This window comes from Furipterus horrens, unplaced genomic scaffold (genome assembly GCF_987537825.1).
Source record: "Furipterus horrens unplaced genomic scaffold, mFurHor1.1.pri manual_scaffold_2, whole genome shotgun sequence".
Classification (NCBI taxonomy): Eukaryota; Metazoa; Chordata; class Mammalia; order Chiroptera; family Furipteridae; genus Furipterus; species Furipterus horrens.
In genome coordinates this window covers 32,143,608-32,170,452 of record NW_028327172.1, presented here as the reverse complement: position 1 = coordinate 32,170,452, position 26,845 = coordinate 32,143,608, and the positions used below count along the sequence as shown (strand labels likewise).

At 38.4% G+C, this 26,845-nt stretch overlaps 1 protein-coding gene across 3 annotated transcripts in view; it reads right to left on the bottom strand.

Moving 5' to 3' along the window:
- TSG101 (tumor susceptibility 101) overlaps window positions 1-26,597 on the bottom strand; it is a 41,793-nt gene extending 15,196 nt beyond the window's left edge. The window contains exons 1-7 of one of the 3 annotated variants that reach the window (XM_090263308.1): window positions 26,456-26,597; window positions 17,073-17,157; window positions 15,080-15,145; window positions 12,869-13,032; window positions 10,476-10,602; window positions 6,922-6,988; window positions 344-435 (exon numbers count right to left, since the gene is read on the bottom strand). In XM_090263308.1, the coding sequence (XP_090119434.1) occupies window positions 344-435; window positions 6,922-6,988; window positions 10,476-10,602; window positions 12,869-13,032; window positions 15,080-15,145; window positions 17,073-17,157; window positions 26,456-26,497 (643 nt within the window). In that variant the 5' untranslated portion in view covers window positions 26,498-26,597. The remainder of the gene's footprint in view (window positions 1-343; window positions 436-6,921; window positions 6,989-10,475; window positions 10,603-12,868; window positions 13,033-15,079; window positions 15,146-17,072; window positions 17,158-26,455) is intronic. The other 2 variants (XM_090263314.1, XM_090263316.1) reach the window with 2 other exon arrangements.
- Window positions 26,598-26,845: the final 248 nt, after the last annotated feature.

The window sequence follows — 26,845 nt, the reverse complement described above, 5'->3', positions numbered from 1 at the left end:
GAGGTTTTCCTCTAAAAAAAGAAAAAAAGTTTGTCTGTTAAGGAGTATTCTAATATTTCAATGTAAAAGTAAAAAGTGGGTGGGGAGTGGAGCGGGGCTGGGGGTGGGGATAAGACCAATGGTGTTTATGGATACAAACTTGTGATGAGAAGTAAATACAGACAATAATATTGCTACAGCGGTAATACTGCAACATATAAATGCATCAAAGTAACATGCTGTACACCTTAACTTACACAATGTTTCATGTCAAATTTATTCAATAAAAAAAATGAAATGCACTTTTCACAATAGGAGACTCGGACTTTCCTTACGTGGAGAAGCAGTTTTGAAGGCTACTTACCAACCGTGGTCACAGGAGGCTGGGAAGGGTACTGGGAACTTGTTGTGGCAGGATACGAACCACCAGGTGGGTAAGGACAGCCTGGGTAGCCACTGAAGACAAGAACAGGAAACATTAAATACTGAGATGATCCAGCACTGTAGTATAATATCTTTAGAACCCCATTTAGGAAATTAAGCCTGACATGTCGTTCTTTTACCAGTTAATGACTACAGTATACAAGCCAAGTTCTACAGAAATTCCCTTGATGACACTCTGATTTTGCTCTCACAGTGAATGATTAAAATGCTTTTGTGCTTGGCCCTGGTTACCTGAGGGCCACCTTCACTGCAGCAGAAAGCAGCCGGAGTATTTTTAAGGGCAGTGAAACAGCATCAGATTGGGAAGCAACAAATACTGTGTAAGAGAACTCTTCCATTCTGATTTCCTAGCATACAGGGAAATGACACTATTTAGTTCTTGCTTATGGTTTGCTGATAGCCTTTGTGAATATCTGATCTGAAAACACTACTTAAGTTTAAAAAAAATTTCTCTCACTCTACGGAAATTTTGTGTCACTCACGTACTCATATCCGAGTTGGAAGGAACTTTCTGTAGAAGTATTCTCCTCCCATCTCCGATCCAACATTGTTTCATAAATGCCATTTACAACAACCCTGAGAAATGGTCAGCATCACTACCCTTGTGCTTTGGTGCCATTACTGAGTAACATAAGGTTCACTTGAACACAAGCACTAGGACACGACGGTTGATCTGGTAACTGACGGGGGCCAGCTACTTAGTGACCAGTGGGCACGGATACGCTGCACAAAGGGATGACTTATGTCCCAAGCAAGACCATGAGACAGTGCAAGATTTAATCATAGTGCCAGCAGCAGGTGCCTGAAAACTTATGAATTATTAATTTTTGCATTTTCCATTTAATAGTTTTGGATTGTGGTTAACTGCGGGTAACTGAAACTACGGCAAGTGTGAAACCGCAGATGAGGGGGGATTTTATCATTTTTAAAATTTTTAATAGACATACATTATTATTAGTTTCAGGTATACGCCCCAGTGATTAGATATTACATAATTTACTAGTGATCATCCCAATATTTTTAGATTTTATTTATTTATTTTTAGAGAGAGGGGAAGGCAGGAAGAGGGAGAGAAATACAAACGTGTAAGAGAAACATCAATCTGCTACCTTTCACACGCCCCAACCAAGGACCTGGCCTGCAACCCAGGTGTGTGCCTTGACTGGGAACTGAACTGACAACCTTTCGGTTTGTAGGATGACACCCAACCCCTTGAACCACACCAGCAAAGGTGTTATTAGATTATGATTGACTATATTCCCTATGCTGTACTTTACACACCCAGGACTACTCTGTAACAACCAATTAGTACATCTTAACACCTTTGCCCTTTTCACCCATCCCCCAACTCTCTCCCATCTGGCAACTGTCAAAATATTCTCTGTATCTATGAGTCTGTTTCTGTTCTGCATGTTTGTTTGTTTGTTTTAGATTTAATTGTTGATATATATTTATTTACTGACATTTTATTGTTCATATTTTTGATCTTTTAGTTTCTTCTTCTTAAGGAAGATGGCTTAACTTTTCATATAATACTAGTTTGATGGCGATGAACTCCTTTAGCTTTTCTTGTCTGGGAAGCCCTTTATCATTCGATTCTAAATGATAGCTTTGCTGGGTAGAGTAATCTTGATTGTAGGTCCTTGCTTTTCATCACTGACTATTTCTTGCCAATTTTTTCTGGCCTGCAAAGTTTCTTTTAAGAAATCAGCTGACAATCTTTTATTTATTTATTTAATATTTTATTTATTTATTTTAAGAGGGAGTGAGAAAGAGAGGAAAAGAAACATCAACATGTGGTTGCCTCTTGCACACTCCCAACTGGGGAGCTGGCCTGCAACCCAGGTATGTGCCCTGACTGGGAATTGAACCCGTGACCCTTTTGGTTCACAGGCTGGCACTCAGTCCACTGAGCCACACCAGCCAGGGCTCAGCTGACAATCTTATGGCAACTCCCCTGTAGGCAACTAACTGCTTTTCTCTTGATGCTTTTAAGATTCTCTCACTAACCTTTTGCATTTTAATTATGATGTGTCTTGGTGTAGGCCTCTTCGGGTTCATCTTGTTTAGGACTTTGCACTTCCTGGACCTGCATGTTTATTTCCTTCACCAGGTTCGGGAGTTTTCTGCCATTATTTTTTCATTTTTTCAAAGAGGTCTTCAATTTTTTACTCTCTCTCTTCTCCTACTGGTACTCCCATGATGTGAATGTTGGTATGCTTGAAGCTGTCCCAGAGGCTCCTTACACTATCCTCATTTTTTTGGATTTTTTTACTTTTTGTGTTCTGATTGGGTGTTTCTTGCTTCCTTATATTCCAAATTGCTAATTTGATTCTTGGCTTCATTTACTGTACTATTGATTCCCTTTAAGTTATTCTTTATTTCAGTTCATGAAGCCTCCATTTCTGACTGATCCTTTTTCATGCTGTTGAAGTTCTTACTAAGTTAGTTCATTGAGCATCCTTATAACCAGTGTTTTGAACTCTGCATCTATATTTCTTGTCTCCATTTTTGTTTAGTTCTCCCTCTGGACCTCTGCTCCGTTCCTTCATTTGGACCATCTCTCGGTCTCATTTTGGCAGCCTCCCTGTGTTTGTTTCTATGTATTAGGTAGAGCTGCTACATCTCCCAGGCTTGGTAGAGTGGCCTAATGTAGCAGGTGTTCTGTAGGGCTGAGTAGCACAGCCTTCCTGATCACCTAAGCTGGGCACTTGAGCTGCCAACCCGCCCCCTCCTCGTGTGAGCTGTGTACTCCCTCCTCTTGTAGTTGAGCCTTGATTGCCCTTGGTACACCAATGGGAGGGATTTACCCCCATGCTGATCAGTTGCAAGGACTGGCTGTGACCCTCTGACCACCATGCTCCGACCACAGTGGAGGATCGGCTGTGCAAGGGTCTACCCCACAGGGCAAGACTACTTCAGCCTGCTGAATTCACCCCTTCAGTGTGTTGCCTGTGGAGGTGGTTGGGTGGTGTTGCTTTGATGTGGTCTAAAGCTGTTCACTTAAGTGTGCTGGCTCTGGGGCCTCCTGGGAGGTGCAGGCCAAGGGCAGCCACCACCTGTGTTCTGCCTGGGGCCACCTGGCATGAGCTACAGGGATCTGCAGATGGCTGCTACTTCACTGGGCTTAGAGGTGCGCTGGTGAGGCCAAGCTGTCAACCATAGCCAGCTACTGAAGTGCCAAGCCTGGGACTACTGAGTAAGAGATATGGGGCCCACTGAGGCCAGATGCTGCTTGGCTGCTTGTTTTGAGAGATTTTAGGAAAGGCTGAAGCATGAGCCAAGGAAAGCCATTTGTATGCAAAAGCCATTGGAAACATCTTGGATGGGTCTGAAAGCTGTGTGAGGCAGAGCCTCAGGGAATCACCAGGGTGGGTCAAAGAGTGTGACCCAGGTGGATGGAGTCTCAAATATGGTGCCCACCTGGCTGGCTCTGTGGAGAGGGCTCATCAAAGGAACAATGGCCTCTGCAAGCACTTCTGTCTGGCATAAAGTTGTCCCCCCAGCTCTTGCCCTGATGTGGGACAATTCAGTTCCTCCCCATATGTCTCTTGCACTCTTTGAGCTGCTGCTCCCACGCTGGAGCTCAGGGGCAGTAAGTTCAAGTTAGTCTGTGTGCAGGCCCTTTAAGAGGAACTGCCTGGGACTCCATAAGCCTCTGTCTCGCTCAGCTCAATTCCTACTGTTTTTTACAGCCAGAAGTTATGAAGACTTCTCTTCCCAGCACTGCAACCCTGGGCTGGGGTGCCTGGGACCCTTTGCTTCTCAGGGGTAACCTCTGCAGCTGAGATATCCCACCTGATTTTTACGCACCACTTGTGGGTATGAACCACCCCATTCCACGTCTCGGCCTCTCCTACAAGTCTCAGTGTGGCGGCTTCTTTAATTCCCTAATTGTAAGACTTCCATTCAGCTTGATTTAAGGCCGTTTTGAATGATGGTTATTCTGTAGTTTAGTTGTAATTTTGATGTGTTTCTGGGAGGAGGCAAGTACCATGCTTACCTAAACCGCCATCTTGACCGGAACTCCTTACTGTACTGTTTTCTATATTTGTGTGTTATCAAGCAATTCGCCCTAGGTAGCAAATCTTTTTCAAAAATTTAAGAGCACTTTTTGGCCTCAGTGTATTTAAAAAGAATTTTCCAACACTCTTATTCCCCTTTTTCTTTATATACCTCTTCAAAATGTACTATTTATTATATTTAAGACACTGTGTCTAAGTGCTTTAGGTAGGAGCTAAGATATGAATCCATCTCTTCCTCAGGAAACTAATAATCAAAATAGGGCATGATCCCTGTAAGCACTCTTGATAGAATAAAGGAAATACCAAATGCTAAACAGAAGTTCAGGAGATGGAGTATGGAAAATCAATACTAGCTAGAGATCAAGGAAGGTTGGGGAGATCTGGAATACTAGGCGAGCTGAACCTAAGTCTCTTCAAGTTTCCTACTCACAACCCTATATCTCCAGTCATACAAAAGTATTCCCTGGGTGAGTTTCTTTTTTTTTTTGGCTTTTGCCTTTTGGCTTTTGTACCTTTGGTTACATAAAATGAGCGGGCTAGACTTGATAACTGGTAAGTTTCCTCTCAGTTACCAAATATTATTACTCTTTGTTGCTCCCTCCACCTCTAAACACCTCACTTTCTTCTTTAAGGTCAACCTTATAAACCAGTTCTTGCATTTATGAAACTATATCTAAGCTCCTACCTCCAAACAGATGGGACCTCGCCTTGAAAGCTCTATTTATCAGAGCACTTACCATTTTGTTTTTTTTTCTGATATCAGGAATTGTTTTTTAATAAGCTTAATACATGCTTACTAGTACACATATCAAAACTGCACCAACCATTGTTGACATACCTCTTAGTTTCCTTATATACATGCTGCAGGTGCTAATAAAACTTTGGAAAGATCGTAAGACTTGGAAGACCTTAGAGATCATCTAGTCTAAGTTTCTATAACAAGAATAAAGATTCTCATATTCATTAAGATAAACAATCCTCTTCAGTCACTGATTTATTAATTCTCCTTCAGGACAAAGGAAGAAGATACACATATTCTGAAGCTCTTCTGCCAAGATCTTTTATATACATAAAGATATCAATGGCAATTTGAATATAGTTGCTCTTCACAACTCATTAGCATGTTATGTTTTGAGATGAGAAGTTATGTTTCACACGAAAAACACATCAAATCTTTGAAAATAGCTGTCTCAAAAAGGAACTTTGTATAAGTAGACTTACAAAACACTTTTATAGTTACACATGAAAAGTGAATAAGTTATATTTTTGTCAATATTTTCGGCCTTCAATTTTATTTATAAGTTTCTTTGTAATGGTTTTATTATTCAGAAGTCCGTTTCCTTATTGTCCTTCCAACAACTATTCCCCACATGTCTGAACTTCCTTACTAGCAAGTGTTAATTATAAAGGCTTGCTTGTAATTTCAGGGCTTCAAACAGGATTCCATTTCTAGAACTTAATCAGAAAATTAAGGGCCTCAAGAAATCTAAAACTTATAGCCTGCTTATATATTATAATTATAGGAATTTTCCTCTATTGGCCCTAACAGATGTTCATCTAGTCTCTGCTTGATGTGACAGAATGCTTACTACCTTAGAAAGCTAGTCTCCAAAATTAAGAAAGTCCCAGAAATAAATAAGTTCGCTAAATTTAAGTTATAAGATCCTGTATATTATATTTGTAAATCTATATATTTAGTCATAGCAAGTGTTTAGGAAATGTGGCTGCATTTATTTGTGAGGGTTATCTGATGCTAAGAAGAGTTAGCAGGGTTAAAAATTTCTTGTTCATTGTTAAGAGTAGCTGTAAATCTCATAGAGGCACCAGTATATGCCAATCTTGCACTTTAAGTCTGCCCGAAGACCACCTTTTGAAACTACTCCTAGATTATCAATGGAACAAGTACACATTTAAAACATGGATTAAGAATTATTACTCATGATTTTCTAGCATGCATTATTCACAGACTGACTGTACTATTCAGTTAATTTACTTGTGTTATGTTATTATCAAATAAAGATTGGTAAATGAATAAATATTATAGGGACAAGACTGACTCCATCATATGTTCCCTGTAATTTACAGAAAAGCTAAGTTTTTAAAAAGGGTATTAAAATATTATCCTCCTGGTTGAATTCATTATAATTAGTATTCCATTAACCTCTGAGTCACCAACACTGTTCTTAAAGGTAAAGAGCAAGAATTTCAAGGTCCAAATCCAATCAAGATCATTGTCATTAACCCATCACTTTCCTTTCTGTAAATGGGATGAAGCCGCACTCCTCCAGAATGGAAAAAACTCCTTTTGAACTATGCTCTTGTATACCTTAAAATTCCACCAATGAACCAAGTCTTATCTTCCATTAAATTGTAACTAAATTTTCTTCAATGCCCTAGTTAGCACCTGTTATTTTGACTCTAGACAAACAGTAGAATTTCTAATACAATTATTCAAAAGATCAATTTTCATTACCTGGGATTGGAAGGGTATCCAGATTGATATGGAGAGATTCCACTGGGCATGCCTGGCATGTAGGAAGCTGAAATAAGTTTTAACAGTTTCAAATAATATACACAGTCCTGGATGCATGGGTTATTACATGAGATATACATCACTGTCAAACCACAGCAAAAGTTTGTACTATTAAAGAATATAAATCTCAGCACCAAAACAAACACTCCACTCATATTAGTTCTTTACTTCAAGCATAATGCTCTGCAAATCACATAATTCTCAAAGCATTTAACATGACTTATGACAACACGTGACAATCCCAACAAGGACTAACTGGCAAATAGGTCAACCTGCTCAACTCTGCAAGGTCTCAAGGAGTTTCCAACTTGAGACAGGAGCTGGTTCAACTTAGAATTTAGAAGGTGAGTCTGTCCCACTCTGGTCCAAAACAGGCTTAGAAAGTGATCTCTTTATTATATCTAAGACATCTTTTGATATTTCTTTTTAGACTGTGTTGACCGATTAGCCCAGCTGGTTTTGTTGGCTTGATTGAGGATTTTAAGAGACTTCAAATTACTACAAGTATACAAAACTTATATTCAGTTAAAGTGGTTAAACACAAAACAAAATGAAACAAAACAAAACAAAAGCTTGGAAATACCAGAGAAAAGGGGCTCAAATCTAGCAAGCTTAAAAAATGCTTTATATTTATTTTCAAAGAAAATGCCAATGACAGAACTAGTCAGTGATGCCAAAAGGCTAACCAACAGAGGAAGAGAAGTTAATTGTGCTCTTAACTGGAAATGACTTGTCTGAGAATTAATTTATCCTCAGTGAAAATTTTCTCACTGAATAGAATGATGAATTAGCCCTTAATCTAATAAAGATTTTAGTGCTTTCTATGTGACAGGCACTGGGAATTTGATGACAAAAAAAGAAAACTTGGCCTCAAGTTGCTTCTAGTCTAGTCAGGGAGATAAGTGAGCAAAGACCAACAGCACAGAGTAATAAGTGCTATGACAGGAGAAGCACAGATTGCTACATACAGGGCCACACAGGAGGCAGCTAATTTAAACCCAAGAGGTGGGGGTAAACAAGTGATCTGGTAGAGGAATATCAAGGCCTGAAGGCAAGAAAAGGGGAGCCATCAAGAAATAAACCTTTAGAGCACAGAATGCAAGTCAGGTGGGAGACCTGAGAAGTCTTTACCAGAGTTGCTGAGCATACATCGCCAAGTGCCAGAGTTCACAGCCTTGTTAAGATGAATGTATCCATGTAATAAGTAAATTTTTCTTAAGTATAAGGAAGCTAAGATGATGTTCAAGGCTATTTCAGAAAGAAAAAAAGTCTCCCAAAATGTTATACTTGCTAGATAACACAAAGTATCTCTTTTTTCCGCCCTAGAAACAAAGCACAGTTTATCTCTATGAACATCAAAAAATGAGGTCACTATTAAATGTCAGCAACATACATATTCAATTACTCCCCCCATGCTAGTTTCTCTCACATATCTAAAACCACAACCCCATGGTTATAAGCAATTTTCCTTTTTTAAGGTTCTGAAAAGCTAACAATTCTACTAAAGTCTTCAAATTTTAATTTTGGGAAACAACAAATGTTATTTGGATCCAAGACTGGTAAGGAAGCAGATAAATACACATAACATATAAGGATTAGATAAAAACGAATGTTAAGTGCTTAGCTGTATATCACAGTTACCATTCAATAAATGTTGTCTATTACTGTTAGTTGTCAAAAAATGAGGTTTGAATATAACACTTTAACAATGCGACTCATAACTAGGTCAAAAAGTCATTCTAAAACAGGAGATCAAAATGTTTTGAGTAATGACCCTGACTGGCGTGGCTCAGTGGACTGGACATTGTTCTGCAAACCAAGAGGTCACTGGTTCGATTCCCAGTCAGGGCACATGCCTGGGTTGTGGGCCAGGTCCCTGATTGGGGGCATGCGAGAAGCAACCGATCAATGTTTCTCTCGTGCATCAACGTTTCTTTCTCCCTTCCCCTCTCTCTAAAAATGATAAAATCTTTACAAAAATATGTCTTAAATAATGGTAACAGTAATAATAGAAATATATACTTTCTCAACTAAAAGATAATATTTAAGTATGTATCCAAATTCCTGAGCTATTTTTTGGTGTGTGTGGGAAATGGAATTCTGACTTTCATTTCTTTACAGTTACACCTAATGATAATATTGTTTAAATGTATAAAGAGTATTAAAACTGGAATGGATGGACAATAAATTTGTCTTTTAGTAATTTACTTAAATTAGTTCTAGATTACTTAAGTGATTTATAGAGGGTACAAAACTGAACTGCAATAGTGATCTCTTTAGTGCGGTCTCTTTCTAAAATGCTGCACTTCCAATGTCAATATAAAACTGGAAGAAATTTAGGGAAAAAATGTTGCTTAGGAGATTGCCTAAATTTCTGAAAAGGTTACTTACTACTGCTATTTTATCCGAGCAAACAAACATGAATGATAAACTAGGAAATACTTGATATCTCAAACTTATATGAGTGAGATTATTTAACCTTGGGTACTGGAGTCAACAGAATTTAAGATGAAAATTTTTTGTCCCAAAAGAATACCTAGCATCTTTATTAGAAGTGGTACTAACCCCTAAAACCGAGCTTACTTTGGGAGGGCAGGAAAGGAAAAGGAGACAGGTTCAGGAAATTCTTTCTGTTAAATTGCCATTCAGCTTATGAGTCAAGATGCTCCTCAAAACAGAATGAATTAAAAAGGAAGAGGATAATCCTCATCAGAAAAATTAAAGCTCGTATAATCTGATTTATAAGACAAATAAGCCTGGTTAAATACAATCTTAAAACAAAATTTGTAAAAATAATCACAGCTCAAAACAATGAAATCAATGCAGGTTTAATAAAGTCAAAACCAGTAAGTACAACCAATTCTCAAGTATCCAGGGTGATCTTAAAGTATCAGTAAGAATTATTTTAAAAAACCCAGAAATAATAGACATAATGTACACCAATTAGGGGAGAACCAGAGCTGACTCCATGCCCCGACTCCTCCACACAAGGTAAAATCATGAATTGGCTGTACTAAAAAGAAAGCTGAGAGCTAAATGTCCAATTGTGTATACCCAGAATAGCTGAGTGTGAATGATTTAGTTGACTTGGTTATTGATTCTTATCTACAACATTGATCCTGAAGTTGTAAAGAAAAGGAGAGATCAGACTACCTTTCACAAGTTGTATCTGCTTCCAAAGTGATCAAATAAGGCTATTCCAAGGCATGCATAATTAAAAAGAAAAAATTCTAGCTCTATTCCAGCATTCCTTCTCCCCCATTCTGGAATCCGGCACACCCAGAGTTAGATTTCTACCCACAAACGAAAGCCCAAATGCCAGTCTTTGGTGAGAGTCTGTACATGCAGATGTGGGGCCTCAGAATACCTCCAAAAAATCCACTAACTTGATAAGCTAAAAAGCAAAGTGAAGTCATTAAAAACATTTTGTTAATAAAGTTTTCTGTTTTCTTTTGTTTCCATGCGCCTAAAAATCAAATCTCAATTCTACTTACTATTTGGTGGCCCTGTTGCCTGGTACGGTGGATAAGATGCTGACATTGTAGGTCGAGAGAAGACTGGAGGTTCATCTCCAAACACCACAATCATGACCTGAATGAGCCCCAACAAGTCTGACTGTGGCTAAAAACAGAAAGCAAGTTTAAACCAGCTACAGATTTCATTTTCGGCAAGATGGAAAAGTTGGGCCATTTTAAAAGTCAGTTTTCAACTCAGCTTGATCATTTTCTTAACAGGACCCCAAAATCAAAAATTTCATTTAATTAATTTAATAAAGCTAAGTGATTTTTACTTATTATTTAGTTATGCGTAGGAAGCCTGTTGTTCTGTATACAGTACTCCCCGCTTATCCAAGGTTTCAGTGCCTGCAGTTCCAGTTCCCCATGGTCTGATGATAATAAATGGAAAGAAATCTCCTTAAACGAACAATTCCTAAGTTTTAAATTGCACACCATTCTGAGTCATGTGATGAAATGTCATGCCATCTAGTCCAGCATGTTCACAAAATTAACAAATACATATAGAAACAAAAGCTCCTGTTAGCATATTGATCAATTTGAAGGGAAACAACATTTCTTATTCCACGAATCAGGTTCTCTCTCCTCTGACTTAAGTCTTCTTTAATGTCTTTGAATAAATTTTCTCCATAATGGACTTATACATCTTTTGTAAGTCTTATTCCTAGGTGAATAGCACTAAAAAATATGAAGTATTCATTTACCAGTTCATTAATTCTCTACTGTGACTGGGTCCAATCTGCTACTAATCCCATTAAGTACGTAATTTCTATTATTCTGTTTTCCAGTTCTAAGATTTCCAAGTCTGTCTGATAACTGGGTTAGCTGGGGGTGCCAGTGTCCTGTTTCTATTGTCTTTTTTCCCTCTGTATGATGTACTTGTTAATTTTAAATTGTATGCTGGTTACATTTTGTGACAATTTATCTTCCTCCAGCAAGGGTTCACCTATCCTCTGACAGGCAGATTCTGTGAGAATCACCTTAATATAATCAGAGACTGAGCTTATTTAAGGTTGGGGTTTTGTAAGGCTCATCGTACCTGACGTCTCACTCTTGGGGTGTGTTCCTCCAGTGGCATCAACTAGGAGCCTAGGATGTGTACCTACAACCCCATTTGATGACAAGGTTCCGAATTCCTATTGCCGCTTCAACCTGACACTGCTGAGAACCTGGCTTGGTTTTTCAGAGGTTTTCCACTTAGTTTTTAAGCATCTTGTCTTTGAAGCTTAGGAATTCAGCATATCCTCTGAGGGGAAAACTCAGATTATCTGATTTATTTCTTTGTAACTTCCTTTTCTTCCAAATTTTGGCTCTTAAAGTACTGGCTGGATTGGTACACAGAACAGCAACTGTTGGTCTTTTCAGCTCTGTAAAACTGCTAGAAACTCTGCATGTTTCTTTGCCTCTTAGCTGAGGCCCTCTGCCCAGATTCTCAGCTTCTTAAGCCTGTAGCGTCTCAGTAAATACTCCTAGGGAAAACTGGCAGAATGCTGGCTTATCTCTTGCTTATCTCTTGTTCCCTTCATTAGAGGATCTTGACCCTTCAAGTCCTGATTGCCTTAGTGGTTCTCCAAAGCCTTCCACAGGTGTTGTTTCTACTTTGGCTTTTCTAGTTATTTTGATAGGAACACTGGTCTGCCAGAGCTTTAGTATCAGAGTCAGAAACAAGTTTCCTACCATTATTCCTTCTTGACAGGAACACTTTGAGTAATGAGATTTGAACAGTTTTACAAATACATGCCGTTGGTACACTATTTTTTGAAATGCACTTCCCACTATATGAATTATATCTATACTTAAAGGTTCAGCTAAAACAGATGAAAGTGACTATGCATATTCTGTAAATTACCAAGCTCTACAAACATAAGATATAGTCATGCGCCACCTAACAATGAGGATACAGCCTGAGAAATGGGTTGTTAGGGGATTTCATCATTGTGTGAACATCATGGAGTGCACTTACACAAACCTAGATGGTGTAGCCTGCTACTATAATTCCATTTGCTAGTTTTATATGACTGGCAGCGTAGTAGGTTTGTTTATACCAGTATGACCACAAACACATGAGCAATACACTGTGCTGTAAGGTTAGAATAGCTACAACATCACTAGGCGATAGGAATTTTCCAGCTCCATTATTTCTTATGCAACCACCATCATATATATGTGGTCTGTTACTGGCTGAAATGTTGTCATATGGCCCATGACTGTATTTGTTTTGGACAGCCTTTTCCAGTTACTCAGCTCAGTAATAAATGATCTTATATGAACTTATCTCCTCCCTGGAATCCTCTTTGAGTGTTAACAAAAAGTAGATGCTACTGAGCAAAATATGAAATACAACAAATTCACAGAACACTGTTAATACTTACATGTTTCCATTCATGTAAATAAGGGAGATATATCTTCCCATTTGCATCAACGTGCTTTCCTGTTTTAATAGTCATTGAACTAGTAGGCTTAACAAAACAGATAGGGGGATTATATGGGTATGTGTCCAGCAGCCACAGGCATATTGGAATATTATATATATTACCTGAGAGAGAAAGAAACTTCAGTTACTCTTAATATTTTTCAATATGACGTAGTAGGTAAGCAAGAGATAACTACAAATAAGCAACGCTTAAAAAAAATAACAGCAAATATTTTAACAGTTCAAAGTTGTTTAAGATCAGTTTCTTAAATTTTCAGTTTGTAAAATACATCAGCAGGATTAAGGAGTTAATTGATCACTACTCTGCTAGTGTGTGCTTGCTGCTTAAAAGCACTCTTCATGAATTATCTTTCAATTCAAATCCATCCTTTGCTACTTGACTCTTGTCATTTCAGTTAATAAGATTCATTGGGAGGGGTTATACAAGGAAGGCCATGGATTATGGTATCCTATCAGAAAGTGATACAATTCCCTTGCCAAAGCTAATCCAACTATCAAACAGATGCTGATTGGTGGCTACAACTTGATCAATACATATGGCATTTTCAGTGTAGTTATTCAATCAATGATGTGATCTTCTTTTTGCTTTATAAAATAGAATCGCTCTAGGTTGAGAAATATGACTATATGTGATCAAACTGAACAGTGTTTTCCTCTTAGAAACAGTTCTACGTCATATAAATACACACATATAGATCTTATATAAAGAAATTAGCACAGTTATGGAACTGTGGATTTATTTTTTACCTAAAACAACTCCTACAATGAAAAAAAAAACTCCAACAGAATATATCCTAATAAGGAAACATAAGTTTGTTTCCACCAACCAGAATTCTTTGCTTTGTGAAAATGAAGAATTCCCCAGAATTATTTGGGCTTAAGAACTATGCCATATGAAAAATGCTGAGGGAACAAAGAAGGATTTAGATAAAATTTATAAACACACACACACACACACATGAAGTAAATATCTTTAATTATGTCTACCATAGTTTCCTGCCTCCCTTTTTCCCCCATTACCTAGTTCCCTAACCAGAGTTTACTTCTTAAAAGCAAAGTCAGTAACCCTGAATTTTATTCAGTTCTCCCTAATCTTATCATACTTGCTTTATTCAGTGATGTTCAAGTGTTTTTTTCTCTGTCTGAAATGTCCATTCTGTTATGAATGGTTGACTCATCTTTTAACACCAAGTTCAAATGTCATTTCCTCCATTATCTTCTGACATGGTCTGTTCTTCCTGGTAATCTCACAGCGCCTTTATATTTTATTATTCTATAGCAGTTACAGAATATTATAAGAACCTATTTATTCCTTCTGTTTCCCCTATTTATGTAAGTTCTTCCAGAGAAGGTACATCCTTTATCTTTGTATACATAACCCTTATCCACTATGCCTCATGCATAGCAGTTACTATATAAAATTAACGGCTAAGTTAGAGACACAAGTGGTAATAAGTCACAAGGAGTAATTCACAGAGCCGTTCAAAAACAGAACAGTCATTTATGAAACTGAATGTTCCTTATCACTGTAAGTATTCCAGTAGAGGGTGGCTAACTGGCTAACAAAGGTGTAATTATCCATCATCAAACTATCACCAACATTACAACCTGAAATAATAGCTACTTTTGATACATGTTTATTATATACCAGACTCTGTGCTAAGTCCTGTGCATACAATGCATTTTTTTGTTAGATACTATTATCCAAAATGTTATAGATGCCCATGGTCACAAACCTGATAGACTAATATAAAGTGAGAACTGAAACCTTCCTCTACCCTGAGTGTAAAGCCTGTCTTAGCTACTACACTATATAGCTTACCATTGTCAGGAAAGTCTGAATAGGGTGGGAAGCTGAATTAGGAGGCATGTAAGATCCCTTTCTAGTTCTAAAATTCCAACTATGAAACTTCAAAATCTTCCAGCACAAGGAGGCACTTATTGATATAAGTTGGTAGGAAGGGGGAAAAAAAGCTGAAAATATTAGGTGCTGCTACCAAATGAAGTTCAATTTCAACAGAAGTTAAAACCTCTACAACATCATGAAAATCATGAGAAAGTAAGCTTAATTTGCTTGTAACTCTTTAGCAACATATTATGTGCATCAAATGCATTTATACTGGAAACATAAATTACATAAGACACCTACCTCTATAAGGCACAGGAATTGTTCCAGTGAGGTTCATTAGCTCCCTGGAACTGCCATCATTAAACACTGAAAGGGAAGAACAATGACTTAAACATGAGCACTTTTATAGATGTTCCCATTAAGATATTCTTTCAGAAATGCTGGTTAAAACTCATTATTACCCTTGAAATGGGATAACTTGTTAATGTATCATCCATTTTGTCCAATAACAGAGTATCCTTTGTTGAGTCACTCAGTGGGATCAGTTTTTGAATGAGTAAAGAAAAGATGCTTTGAATTACTTGGGAAAATGGATGTGAGTGCTACAATCCCAGCAAATATGAGCTGTTTCCCCAATTAACATGATTATAAAATTACTTAAAAATAAATATCAACTGATACCATACTTAATGTTAATCTACTATCATAAAATTTTAGATTTCCCATATGTTTAGCCCTACTATCATTCTCAATCCTAATTTCTTTAAAAAGAAAAAAAAATCCACAAATACAGACATCTTTTAATACAAGTATTTCTCATACCATATCACAGAAGTTTTTCTAACTATAATCGATTAATTAGGGCACATATAATTTGTAGTACATGGACTGCTATTATCTGTAATAATGATTTGGAATGAACACTGTATAACGTAGGGAAAAGGCTGTGTACGAAGCACAAGAACACAGTACTGTTGACCTTGGTTCTTTTACTTACTATTGACAATTATAAACTGCACTGTAATTTACCCCAATTTTGTACTAAAATAAAAAACAAAAAAGACCTTATTTTAATTTGTGATTTCATTTACTCTAAAAGCATGTTGATAGCAATGGTTTAGACGTGATTTAGCCATATAAAGCTATGTAAGACTTTTTCAATGATGTTGAAATTTTTGCCAGTTTTGATCAACAAATATATATGTATGTTTTATCACGCAATAGAAACTATCACAGTAAAATTCTAGGTCCAGTCACTTTCTCCCCCACTGAAGTCATCTTTAAATAAACTAATTTTGGTAATATGAGGGTTTTTTTGGGGTTTGTTTTTTGCAGATCTAGATACCACAGTACAATATGTGGACATGAGGTAGAACTGTGCCCTAGGTTTGGAAGAGAACTTCTGGTTCTTGTCTACATTGTTGTTCAGGAAACTCAGGACTGACTGTCCCTCCTTTGCCTCCCACCTCTCCTCACCAGGACCTAATGTTTTTAAAGCCCTAGGGATGGGTGGAGTTTAGAGTGAGAGTCTCAGATACAAAAATCAGCTCCTTGTCCTCAGTGCCAAGGGCTTCATAATGGATAGGAGCCCTTGACCCTGGCACATCTGGTGTGGGGACAAAAAAACTATTAAAAAACAACAAACAAGAACTTTAGGTATTTTCAATTCTTACTTAAAATCAAGGTTTATTTCATCTCAATAACAAAACTGTCACCTATGCACTCTACAGAATTAAGGATCATATTTTAAAAATGTTTTCCTCTCTATAAAATAAAGTGATAGCCTAGCATATAGTTTTATTAAATGTCTTCCTAAGACTATAAAGAGATGTTGGGGGGGAGGTGATTAACTTTAGGATACACTACAATTCTCTCCCCTCTTGATGGGGTATAACACATTAGCATATTAAAGGCTCTGAGAAACACTGCAACATGGCTGCAAAGAAGCCCATTTAATTTTGTTTATAACTGCTCAAATTTAACGACAGAATCGCAACTATGGATAAATACTTTGGGAGATGATGAGTTAAACTATTTTTAACATCCTCTTTAGGTCTAAATTTGCATAGCTCTATGTTAGAGTGCTTTTTAAAAACTTATAATAACTACACAAATTTATGATGCTGTAATTAGATCTTGTAGTTTTTTACTCCCCCAATACTTATATTAGGTGAAGGATTGGTCCTACAACGGAAAAACCAACAATCTTAAAAGGAAAATGGGAAACCTGCAATCACTAACAAAAGAAGTAAACTCAAAGTACGGTAATTGATATTTTATTACATAAACTCACCATATGAATCCAATACAGGCTTGAGATCTTTGTATAACGTAATAACATTGATAGTTTCACGTACAGTTAGGTCTCTGTATTTGTACTGAAAAGCAAAACCACAGAAGAAGTTAAGTTTAAAACCAATGTACCTATTTTACTGCTAGGTTAATTTTCTTAAAATCTTTTTTTCTTAATAGCACTCTTAAAAGTATAATGGTTCTGACTAATCAATCATTAATTAAAGCCTAAAGGTATCTTAATAACTTTCTCTCCTGGCACCTATTCAAATCCTTACTCAACTCCATTTTAGTTCTTCTTCCAACTTAAAAGGTCCTCCACCATATCAAATCTTAATCAGTCTCAAAAACCTAGCATGCATCTCTCTCCCTCTTCTCAATGAATCCTTTTCTAGAATTCCTTTTAGCCCTTTCCTTCAAACTCTCACATTTATTGCCGAGACCAACTAGTTTGCACTTATCATTTGCTATATTGCATTTTCACCTTCCCGCTTTGTATCACTCAACTCCAGAAAACTAGGAACCTGGAAAACAAAAACAAAGAACGAAGAGAAAACTAGGAACCTGGCTTACATACTCTTGGCAGGTTAGGAGATCAGGAGATGGGGACCCCCATCTAATTGAAATACTGTATTCTGAAGCTCACCAGTTGACAAACTCCATCCAGGCATACAAAGCTTTCAATCAGCTTTCAGTGTTTCTCTCCTAAAAAGGAGGAGTTAGCTATTCCGAAAAGACTCCAGAAGCATCTCAGAGACCAAAACATACAGAAAAGAAACTAATAAGTAACAGAAATAATGCAAGCAGAAGAAAATTTCAAAAAGAATTAGGATTAATAACTTCAAAGAAGGAAGAAATGACACTGTGTTCATGAAACAAGTGAAACCCAGGGTTCTTCTGCCTTTGATAAAATTCAGTTTTAAATCCTAGCTTTAGAAATCATATCACCTCTCTATATGTGTACCCCCCAGAGACCTAGCCTTTCCCCCATAATGAGCAACCTTCAAGGCAGCACAAGACAGTAGCCAGGACCTGACTGATGATCACAGGTCTGAAGTTATGTTTCAGTTCCTGAGCCTTAACCTGGAATAACCCCCTGGCTACTTTCCTATGAGACCGGAGAGTGTGACTCTGGAAAGGAATTTAGAACTGCCCTCAACATGAAGATTTACCTCCAACCAATCAGCTCCCAGCATGAATCCAAGCTCCTAACCCAGTGTCTTGTGATTTTGCCCTATATAATTTGTAACCTAAATGCCAATGGGAAGTTCGGACTTTTAAGCGTTAGCTTCCCATTCTGCTGGATGGCACCATTCATCAAAATAGCCAATATTTCTCCACTGCAATTCTCAGTGTTCAATGTTTGGCTCTGCTAGCGCCGGGTGGACGAACTCTTTCTGTTCTGAAGCACAAGGACGCTCAAAGAAAGACTTTGGACATAAAAAAAAGTAAGAGTAGAAACATTCAATAGAAAGATTTTAATATAAAGTCAAAGAAATCTCAGAAATTATCATAAAGATTGATAAACATACAGTAAGAAAGAAAATGCAAGAAAAAATAGGGAACAAATCCAGGTCTATTCAAAGACATCACTTGGGCATTTCTTGTTCTCTTCGGTCCTGAAGCACTAATTTTTCCATACTATGGGATCAGTATTTTAGCACACAAACATTTTTATTTCTCCCATCTTATTCACACAAACACATTCCTAACCTTCCTTCCCCATCCAGCTACAACCACAGTTCTCTCTATAGCAAAAATTCCTGAGGAGCTGCTTACCTTTGCTGACTTTGACTGCTGTTTGTTTCTATTCTCTTTATTTATTAAAAGATTTTATTCTTTTATATTTTTTGAGGCAGAGTTGCCTCCAACGCCCTAGGCTCAGTTGGAAACTACTCTGTCCAGCAGAGGTTTCACAACCACAGCGGAACAAATCTACTCAGGACACTGTATATTGTCTGGGGGGTAGGGAGGCGGCTGTTCCCTCTAGTGGACTAAGCACAAGACCTCCGTTCCTCATGCTTTTTATTGAGAAGGGTATCCATGGGAGATACAAGGTCAAAATTTATGAATCATCAATAGCTTTTAGGCGCTTGGATACAGTTGACAATAACAGATTGCAAGTTCCAGTACAGAGGGCGCAGTGACCAGTCTGTGTCAGGGTCTATTAAACATCTTGACGCCACACTGGCATTAGGTACAAGGTTCCATACATTCCTTGCTATAGATTGTTTATACTTAACTAAGAGGTAAGAAAAGCAGAGCAAGTTCTAAAGCATAATAAGCATTCTTTAAATCCAATTCCCATGGAAACCCTCTGAGTGGCTTTCAGTTATGTCTCCTGCACAGCCTTTTGTTAAGACTTAAAAACAAGCGGGGATGGGGTGGGGGGGTGGGGCAGCAAGTCAGGCTCACGGCGAGGGCTACAATTCCCTAAACCACAAGGAGCGGTTCCCCACAATTTTTATTTATTTATTTATTTTGAGAGCGAGGGGAAGGGAGGGAGAAAGAGAAGGAGAGAAACATCGATGTGAGAGAGAAACATCGATGTGAGAGAGAAACATCGACTGGGTGCCTCTGGTAAGCACCCTGACCAGGACCAAACCTGCAACCCAGACATGTGCCCAGACCGGGATTTGAACTGGTGACCTTTCACTTTGCCGGACGATGCCCAGCCAACTGAGCCACACTGGTCAGGGCTCTATTCTCTCCTTTTAAGCCTTTTTATCATGCAATATTTTAAACATCTGCAAGTAGACAAAATAGTATAATGAGCCCCCTGTTATCCTACATTTGGCTTCAACAATAATCAATAGCCAATCTTATTTCATTTATAATCTCATTCATCCTTTCCTCTTCCTATATTATTTTGACACATCATATCCTATTGCCCATAAACATTTTAGTATATTTCTTTAGAAGAACTTTAAAAACCCACACACTGAGGCAGCCATTTTGCTCTTGCTGCATATTGGTGTTGGAGGACCCTCCCTCCTTCAGATTTACCAAGAGCAAAAATCAAGACAAGTTAGCCAGACTTCAGGCTCAGGTCAGGGCAGTGGCAAGGGTGCAGCTTGCAGAAAGAAGGTGGTATACAGAATAGTTACAGTTGATGACAAAACACTCCAGAGTGCTCTAAAAAAACATGGCTGTGAATAATATCACTGGTATTAAAGAGGTAAACACAATTAAAGATGATAGGACAGTTACTCACTTCAACTGTCCCAAAGTCCAAGCTTCCCTTTCCACGAACCTGTTTGCAATTACCAGTCATGCAGAAGCCAAACCAATCACAGAAATGCTGCCTGGAATATTAAGTCAGTTGGTGCTGACAGCTTAATAAGTCTTATGAAGTTAGCTGAAGTTTCCTCAGCAAGAGTTGGACAGCAAATCACCAAAACAAGGAGACATGAGCAGGAGCAGGATGCTCCAGATCTTGTAGGAAATTTTGATGAGGCATCAAAGAATGAAGCTAACGAAAATCCTTTCTGGTTTTTGGAAGCTGGCATGGACTAGATTTAACACATCAGCTATATGTTTCCAAAGTTTTACAGACATGGAGAACATCAACTGTTACTAGTTCAGTAATTTCTTTTGTACATTAATAATGCCATTTGTTCAGCATTTTTTGGTCATTTGATTTTGCATTTTGCACATCCTCCCAGGATCTATTCTTTTGGAAAATAGAAAGTATTGGTGCAGTTTGAGGGTGTTTTGATTTTTGATTCTTGGTTGCTCTTTTTTTTTTTTTTGGCTTGGGGTAGTTCTGGTGTGTGTATGTTTATGTAAGCATGTGGTATGTGTGCAGACAATGCTAAGCAAATTGGAAACTGTTCTATTTATCCTCCTCCTTCCCCCAGTAGAAATAAACAAATCTTTACGTTAAGAAAACCCCACAAGCCCTGGCTGGTGTGGCTCAGTGGATTAAGCGCCAGCCCGCAAACCAAAGGGTTGCCGGTTTGATTCCCAGTCAGGGCACATGCCCGGGTTGCAGGCCAGGTCCCTGGTTGGAGGTGCATGAAAGGCAACCACACAATGACATTTCTCTTCCTCCCTTTCTCCCTCCCTTCCCCTCTCTCTAAAAATAAATAAATAAATAAATAATAAAAATGACCCCCCCCCCAACACAATGCTATCACCACACTAAAATGACCACCATTTTCTCTTAATATTATCAACTATTAATGCGGTCTCATGTCTTTTTTTTTCCTTTTTAAAAATTAAACTCATTGGGGTGACATTGGTGAATAAGACTATAAAGGCTTCAAGTGAATATTTCTATGACTCATGATTTGTATATCGCACTACGTGCCTACCACCCGAAGTCAAATCACCTTCTGTCACCATATATTTGATACCCTTTACTATCCCCATACCCGACTTCCCACTGGTAACCACCATACTGCTTTCTTTGTCTGTGAGGATATATATAGTTTTTAATTTTTAAAATGTTTACTGATTTTAGAGAGACATGGAGGAAGAGAGAGAGAGAGAGAAATTGATGTGAGAGAGAAACACCGATCAGTTGCCTCCCATATGTGCCCCAACCAGAGATCATGCCCTGACTGGGAATCTCGCCCCCAAACTTTTGGTGCACAGGAGACACTCCAATCAACCGAGCCACACTGTCGAGGGCTGTCTATAGTTGTTTGCTTTTCTTGTTTATTCATTTATTTCTTTCAGTTTTATATCCCACATATTAGTGAAATCATATTGTGCTTAACCTTTTCCATTTAGCATATCCTCAAGGTATATCCACGTCACTTTTTTTTTTTTCTTAGTTTGAATTAAAATCCAAATAAAATCCACACACTGTAATTTGTTAAAGTGTCTTTTAGGGGTTTTTAGTCTATAACTTCTCTCTCCATTCCTCCTTTTTGAGAACAGCTTTATTGAGCTTTAATTCCCAAATTTAAAGTGACTTATATCAAGCTCAATGGTTTTTAGTACAAAGTTGTACAATTACCACCACAATCGATTCTGGAACATTTTCCTCAACCCCAAAAGAAAGTTGTACCCTTTAGCAATTACCCCCTCATTCCACCTGCCCTGCACTCCCATTCCCCTTAGACAACTGCCCATCAACTTTCTGTTTCTATCAATTTGCTTATTCTGGTCATGTCATATAAATGGAATGATATACTATGTTGCCAATTATAACTAGCTTTTTTCATTTATCATGTTTTTAAGGTACATCCATGTGCTAGCATGTATCAGTACTTCATTCTTTTTATAGCAAATGTGCCATTATTATTAAATATATCAATTTTATTTATCTACTCATTAGATGATGGGCCCAATTCTATTTTTACTTCTTGGAATTTGTTGATGAAATTGGTTCATTTGTCCTATAGAGGTTCCCACGGTTTGCATTTTGCTAATTGCACCGCCTTGGTGTAGTTTAATATATATGCTCTTATGCCCTCTATATTTCCTGTGAATTAGTAGGTTGGTCCAGAAATTATGATTTTTTTTCATGAAATTTTTTTCCCTAAATTTTACCCCACCCTCCTTCTTGCTGCTCCTTCTCTGTCTCTTTGCTGGTTTTTCCCTTCTCCTACCCTCTTAATATTATTAAGCCCCAGGGCTCAGTCCTTTGGTGGTCTCTCTCATGCCTTTAAATGCCACTTATATGCTGATAAGTCCCAAATTTTAAAATTCCAGTCTGAAACCCTTTCCTGAAATCCAGACATGTATATACAATTGGCAATTTGATATCTACACTGGGATATATAATGATATCAAATTTAATATGATCAGAACTGAACTCCTTACCTTCCCCCAAATCTACCCCTTCCAAAGTCTTCCACATCTACACGCTTCCAGCAGCTCAGAACCAAAACCTTCAGGTTATACCTGATGCCTCTCTTTACTTCACATTTACAGTGAAAATCCTGTTAGCTCTGCCTTCAAAAATATCCAGAATCTGATCACTTCTAACTACCTCCCCATCGCCACAATCCCAGGCCACCATTTTGCAACAACCTCTTTACAGATATCTCTGCCTCCCTTCAACCTCCTACAGTCTAGTCTTCCCATCGTGCCGAAGTCCTTACAAAGGCCTGCAAGACCCTCCCACGTATCCCACACCTTTATTTACCTACACTTTCCCCCTTGCTCACTCCAGTCCAGCCCCCTTCACCTCCTTTGTTGTTCCTCTATCATGCCTAACAAGCTTCTATCTCAGGCCCTTTGCACTTGTTGTTCCTCCTTTCTGGAATGCTCTTACTTCAGACTGTTCTAGTTTGCTTCCTCACCTCTTTCAGGTTTCTGTTCAAACAGATTTCTCATAAAGGCATTCCTTTACTATTCTATAAAACTGTAGCCCATCTCATCTTCACCCTCTAGCATTCTTCTATTATTTCCCTTCCTGCTTTACTTTTCTCCAGAGCACTTATCACCTTCCAACACACTACTTAATGTATTCATAGAGTTCCTTATTGTCTTCTATGAGAATTTAAATTCCAAAAGTGTAGCTGTTTTGTCTGTTCACTGTTGTATCCCTAAAAGCTAAAATAGTGTAAGGCACACAGCAATCTTAAATGTCAGCTCTTTCACCTATGCAGTAAGTGACTCTACCTCCAGGAATGCTGTATATACACTATTTAAGAATACAGGTACTTGCCTATATGAAAAATTGAAAGTAGAGAGTTATTTGTGTAAAGCAAGATGGACTAATGAGAGAGAGAAGGGCGTTAACTAAAAAGTTGTATTTAAGTTGGCATCTAAGATAATATTCAAAGGAAAAATAATCTGTAAAAATACATAAGAATATAATGTTTTGTCAATTGTACCTCAAAATAAAATAAAATGACGTAAGTCAAGGCAGGTGGCCCAAAGTGTCATGATGGGTGTGGTGGTCCCACAATCAAATAAAGCAATTTCTACATGGAATCACACCCAACTGAAAGAGTAACACCTGAAGCTAACCCTCTATCAGGAGGACAAAATTTTATAGATTGCTTCTATTATCCTACTTACTATTCCTACCACCTATTTATAGGCTGGATAGAAAAAATGCTGATACTCTGAATTGACATCATCACTTGTAGGAGACTCAGTTTTTCAGATATTGGTCCAGAAACTAAAAGATTGGTAGAATGCTCTCTCCCCACCTCTTCCCTACATTCTTTTTGGTCTTAGGGTCAAAAGAGGTTGAAGGGAGAGGAAGGCAGGCTCCTCTAGAGGAAGCCTAGAACTCTTAATTATGGTTTTTAAAATTCAAAGCCAATATTTGAATATTCTTGTCTTTATATGTAAATACTTAATACTATGCTATCAATTTAAAGAAAAAATGGCATGGACAGATACGCTTCAGTTACACAGTATGTAAAACAATATACTGTTTTTTAAAGAGTGATATATATATAAATGTTACAACATAGGTCTGGGCCACAATCTTCTTGGGCTCCCCAAAACTTTATCTACAACTAAGGATAACTACTTTATCAAAAGAAAATCAAAAAGCCTAGAAGATACTAGACAACCAAGAGAAGCAATATTTTGAAAACTACCACTTTCTTTACAGAGATTATGTTTTCTTCAAAGACTGTGGGCTAGAAAAAAATTTTTTTTCAAAGAAAGAAGCTTATATATAATAGTGTTTCATTAATATTGAAGTGTTTACATTACTCCAATTTCTATCATTCTTGTTTTGAGAAATATCCAAAGCTAACTCAGTGAACTACAGAAGATTCAAGTCTCAAATACTTCACATGTTTTATTCAAATTAGATTTGGTAAATTTAGGAGCAGAAAAAAATCCACCCAGTTCACTCTGGTATCAGGTACCACATTTGAAGTAATTATCAAAATAATTCATTGCTTTAATAGACAAAATGCTTGTTTTTTTAAAATATGAAAAAATACACGTCTCAAACTGTGAAGACTATAAATTAGGGTCAAAGCAAATATATTCACATTTTAAGAAGCATACAATTAAAAAGTTATTCTTATGGCTAATAGACATGAAAAGATGCTCATCGTCACTAATCATCAGAGAAATGCAAACTAAAACCACAATGAGATACCACCTTAAGCCCGTCATAATGGCTGTCATCAATAAATCCACAAATGACAAGTGTTTGCAAGGATACGGAAGAAAGGGAACCCTCAGCACTATTGGGAAGAACGCAGATTGGTGCAGCTACTGTGGAAAACAAGAGGTTCCTGAAAAAATTAAAATGGAACCACCTTATGGCCCAGCAATTCCACTTCTGGGAATATACCTGAACAAACCCAAAACACTAATTTGAAAACACATAAACACCCCTATGTTCACTGTAGTGTATTCACAATAGCCAAGTGACTGGATAAAAAAGAGGTGGTGCATGTATGTGATGGAATATTACTTGGCCATAAAAAGGAAATCTTACCATTTGTGGCAACACAGACGGACCTAGAGGGTATTATGCTATGAGAAATGAGTCAGACAGAAAAAGACAAATACTATATGATTTCATTTTTATGTGGAATCCAAAGAACAAAATAAATGAATAAACAAAACAGAAAGGCTCATAGATACAGAGAACAGGTTGATGGTTGTCAGAGGTGAGGAGTTGGGGGGCTGAGTGAACAAGGTGAAAGAATTAAAAAGTACAAAACGGTAGTCACAAAATAGTCCGGAGATGTAAAATAAAGCATAAAGAATACAGTCAATAATATTGTAATGACTATGTATAGTTGTCTCACCACTGTGCTGTGCACCTGAAACTAATACAAACTAATACTGAAGGTAAACTGTAATTTAAAAATGAAATTAAAAAAATAAAAGACAGTGACTCTTAGCAAATCAAAGTCCCTTAAATGGTAATGCAATTTTATTTATTTTACCCGAGGTAGGGAGGTACTGGTATTTTGGATTCTCTGAACATTTTTATTTAAAATCGAGCCTATTCAAGCAATAGTTACCGATCCCCCGCGGGTCAGGTATTGAGCTATGTGAGAAATGCAAAACTGAAAGACACAATCTCAAGGGGCCCTGGAGGGAAGGGCGAAGGCTGACGGATCCCTACATGGGCGTGCAGGTCTGCCCCAGATCGAGAATTAAGCACAACCTTCTCTTTGTGTTTATGAACACGAAAACGAAAACTATACTGCCCCACAGACTGCTCCAAACTCAACCCAGAGAGGAAGGCTGGCGGCAGGTGGCGGACGGCCTCCGCTCCAAGTCTTTGTTGACTGTCGCCGCCCCCCACCTTCACTGGCCCCGTATAGAGGTTCCGGCACTAGGGATCTGGGGGTTGGGGACGCAAAGGCTTCTGAGGGCCAAACTGGGAATCCCGGACCGCTGGGGAGGCTCGCTGGACTGGGTCGGGCCAGGCCCGTCCGAGCACGGAAGGGGGCGGTGGGCGCGCGCTGGGGGACGAACGCCTCGCGGCCTCACCTTGGACACCATTTTCTTGAGCTGGCTCTCCGACACCGCCATGGCGGCCACCTCGCGGCTTCTGTCCCCGCAGGCAGGGCTCAGCCGCTCCGGGGCTGCCCCAGGCCGCCCCACACAGCAGCACACCGAGTCGCCAGCCCCCCACCCCCCCCGCCTCTAACAGGAAGTCAGCTGTCAGACACCTTCCGCTTCCTTTACGTCACTTCCGAGGTAATCCCCGAAGCCGGGTTGGTTCCCACCTACCTGCTGCTCAGGTGCGGTCGGGTCGCGTTGATGAGGGCGGCTTGTCCCGAAGGTCGAAACTCTGAGCTGGGACAGGTCGGCAGGTTTTCAGTTTCCCTTGGACTAGGGGAGCTGGTGCAGGATGGGGAAAATGTACTGTGAAGGTCT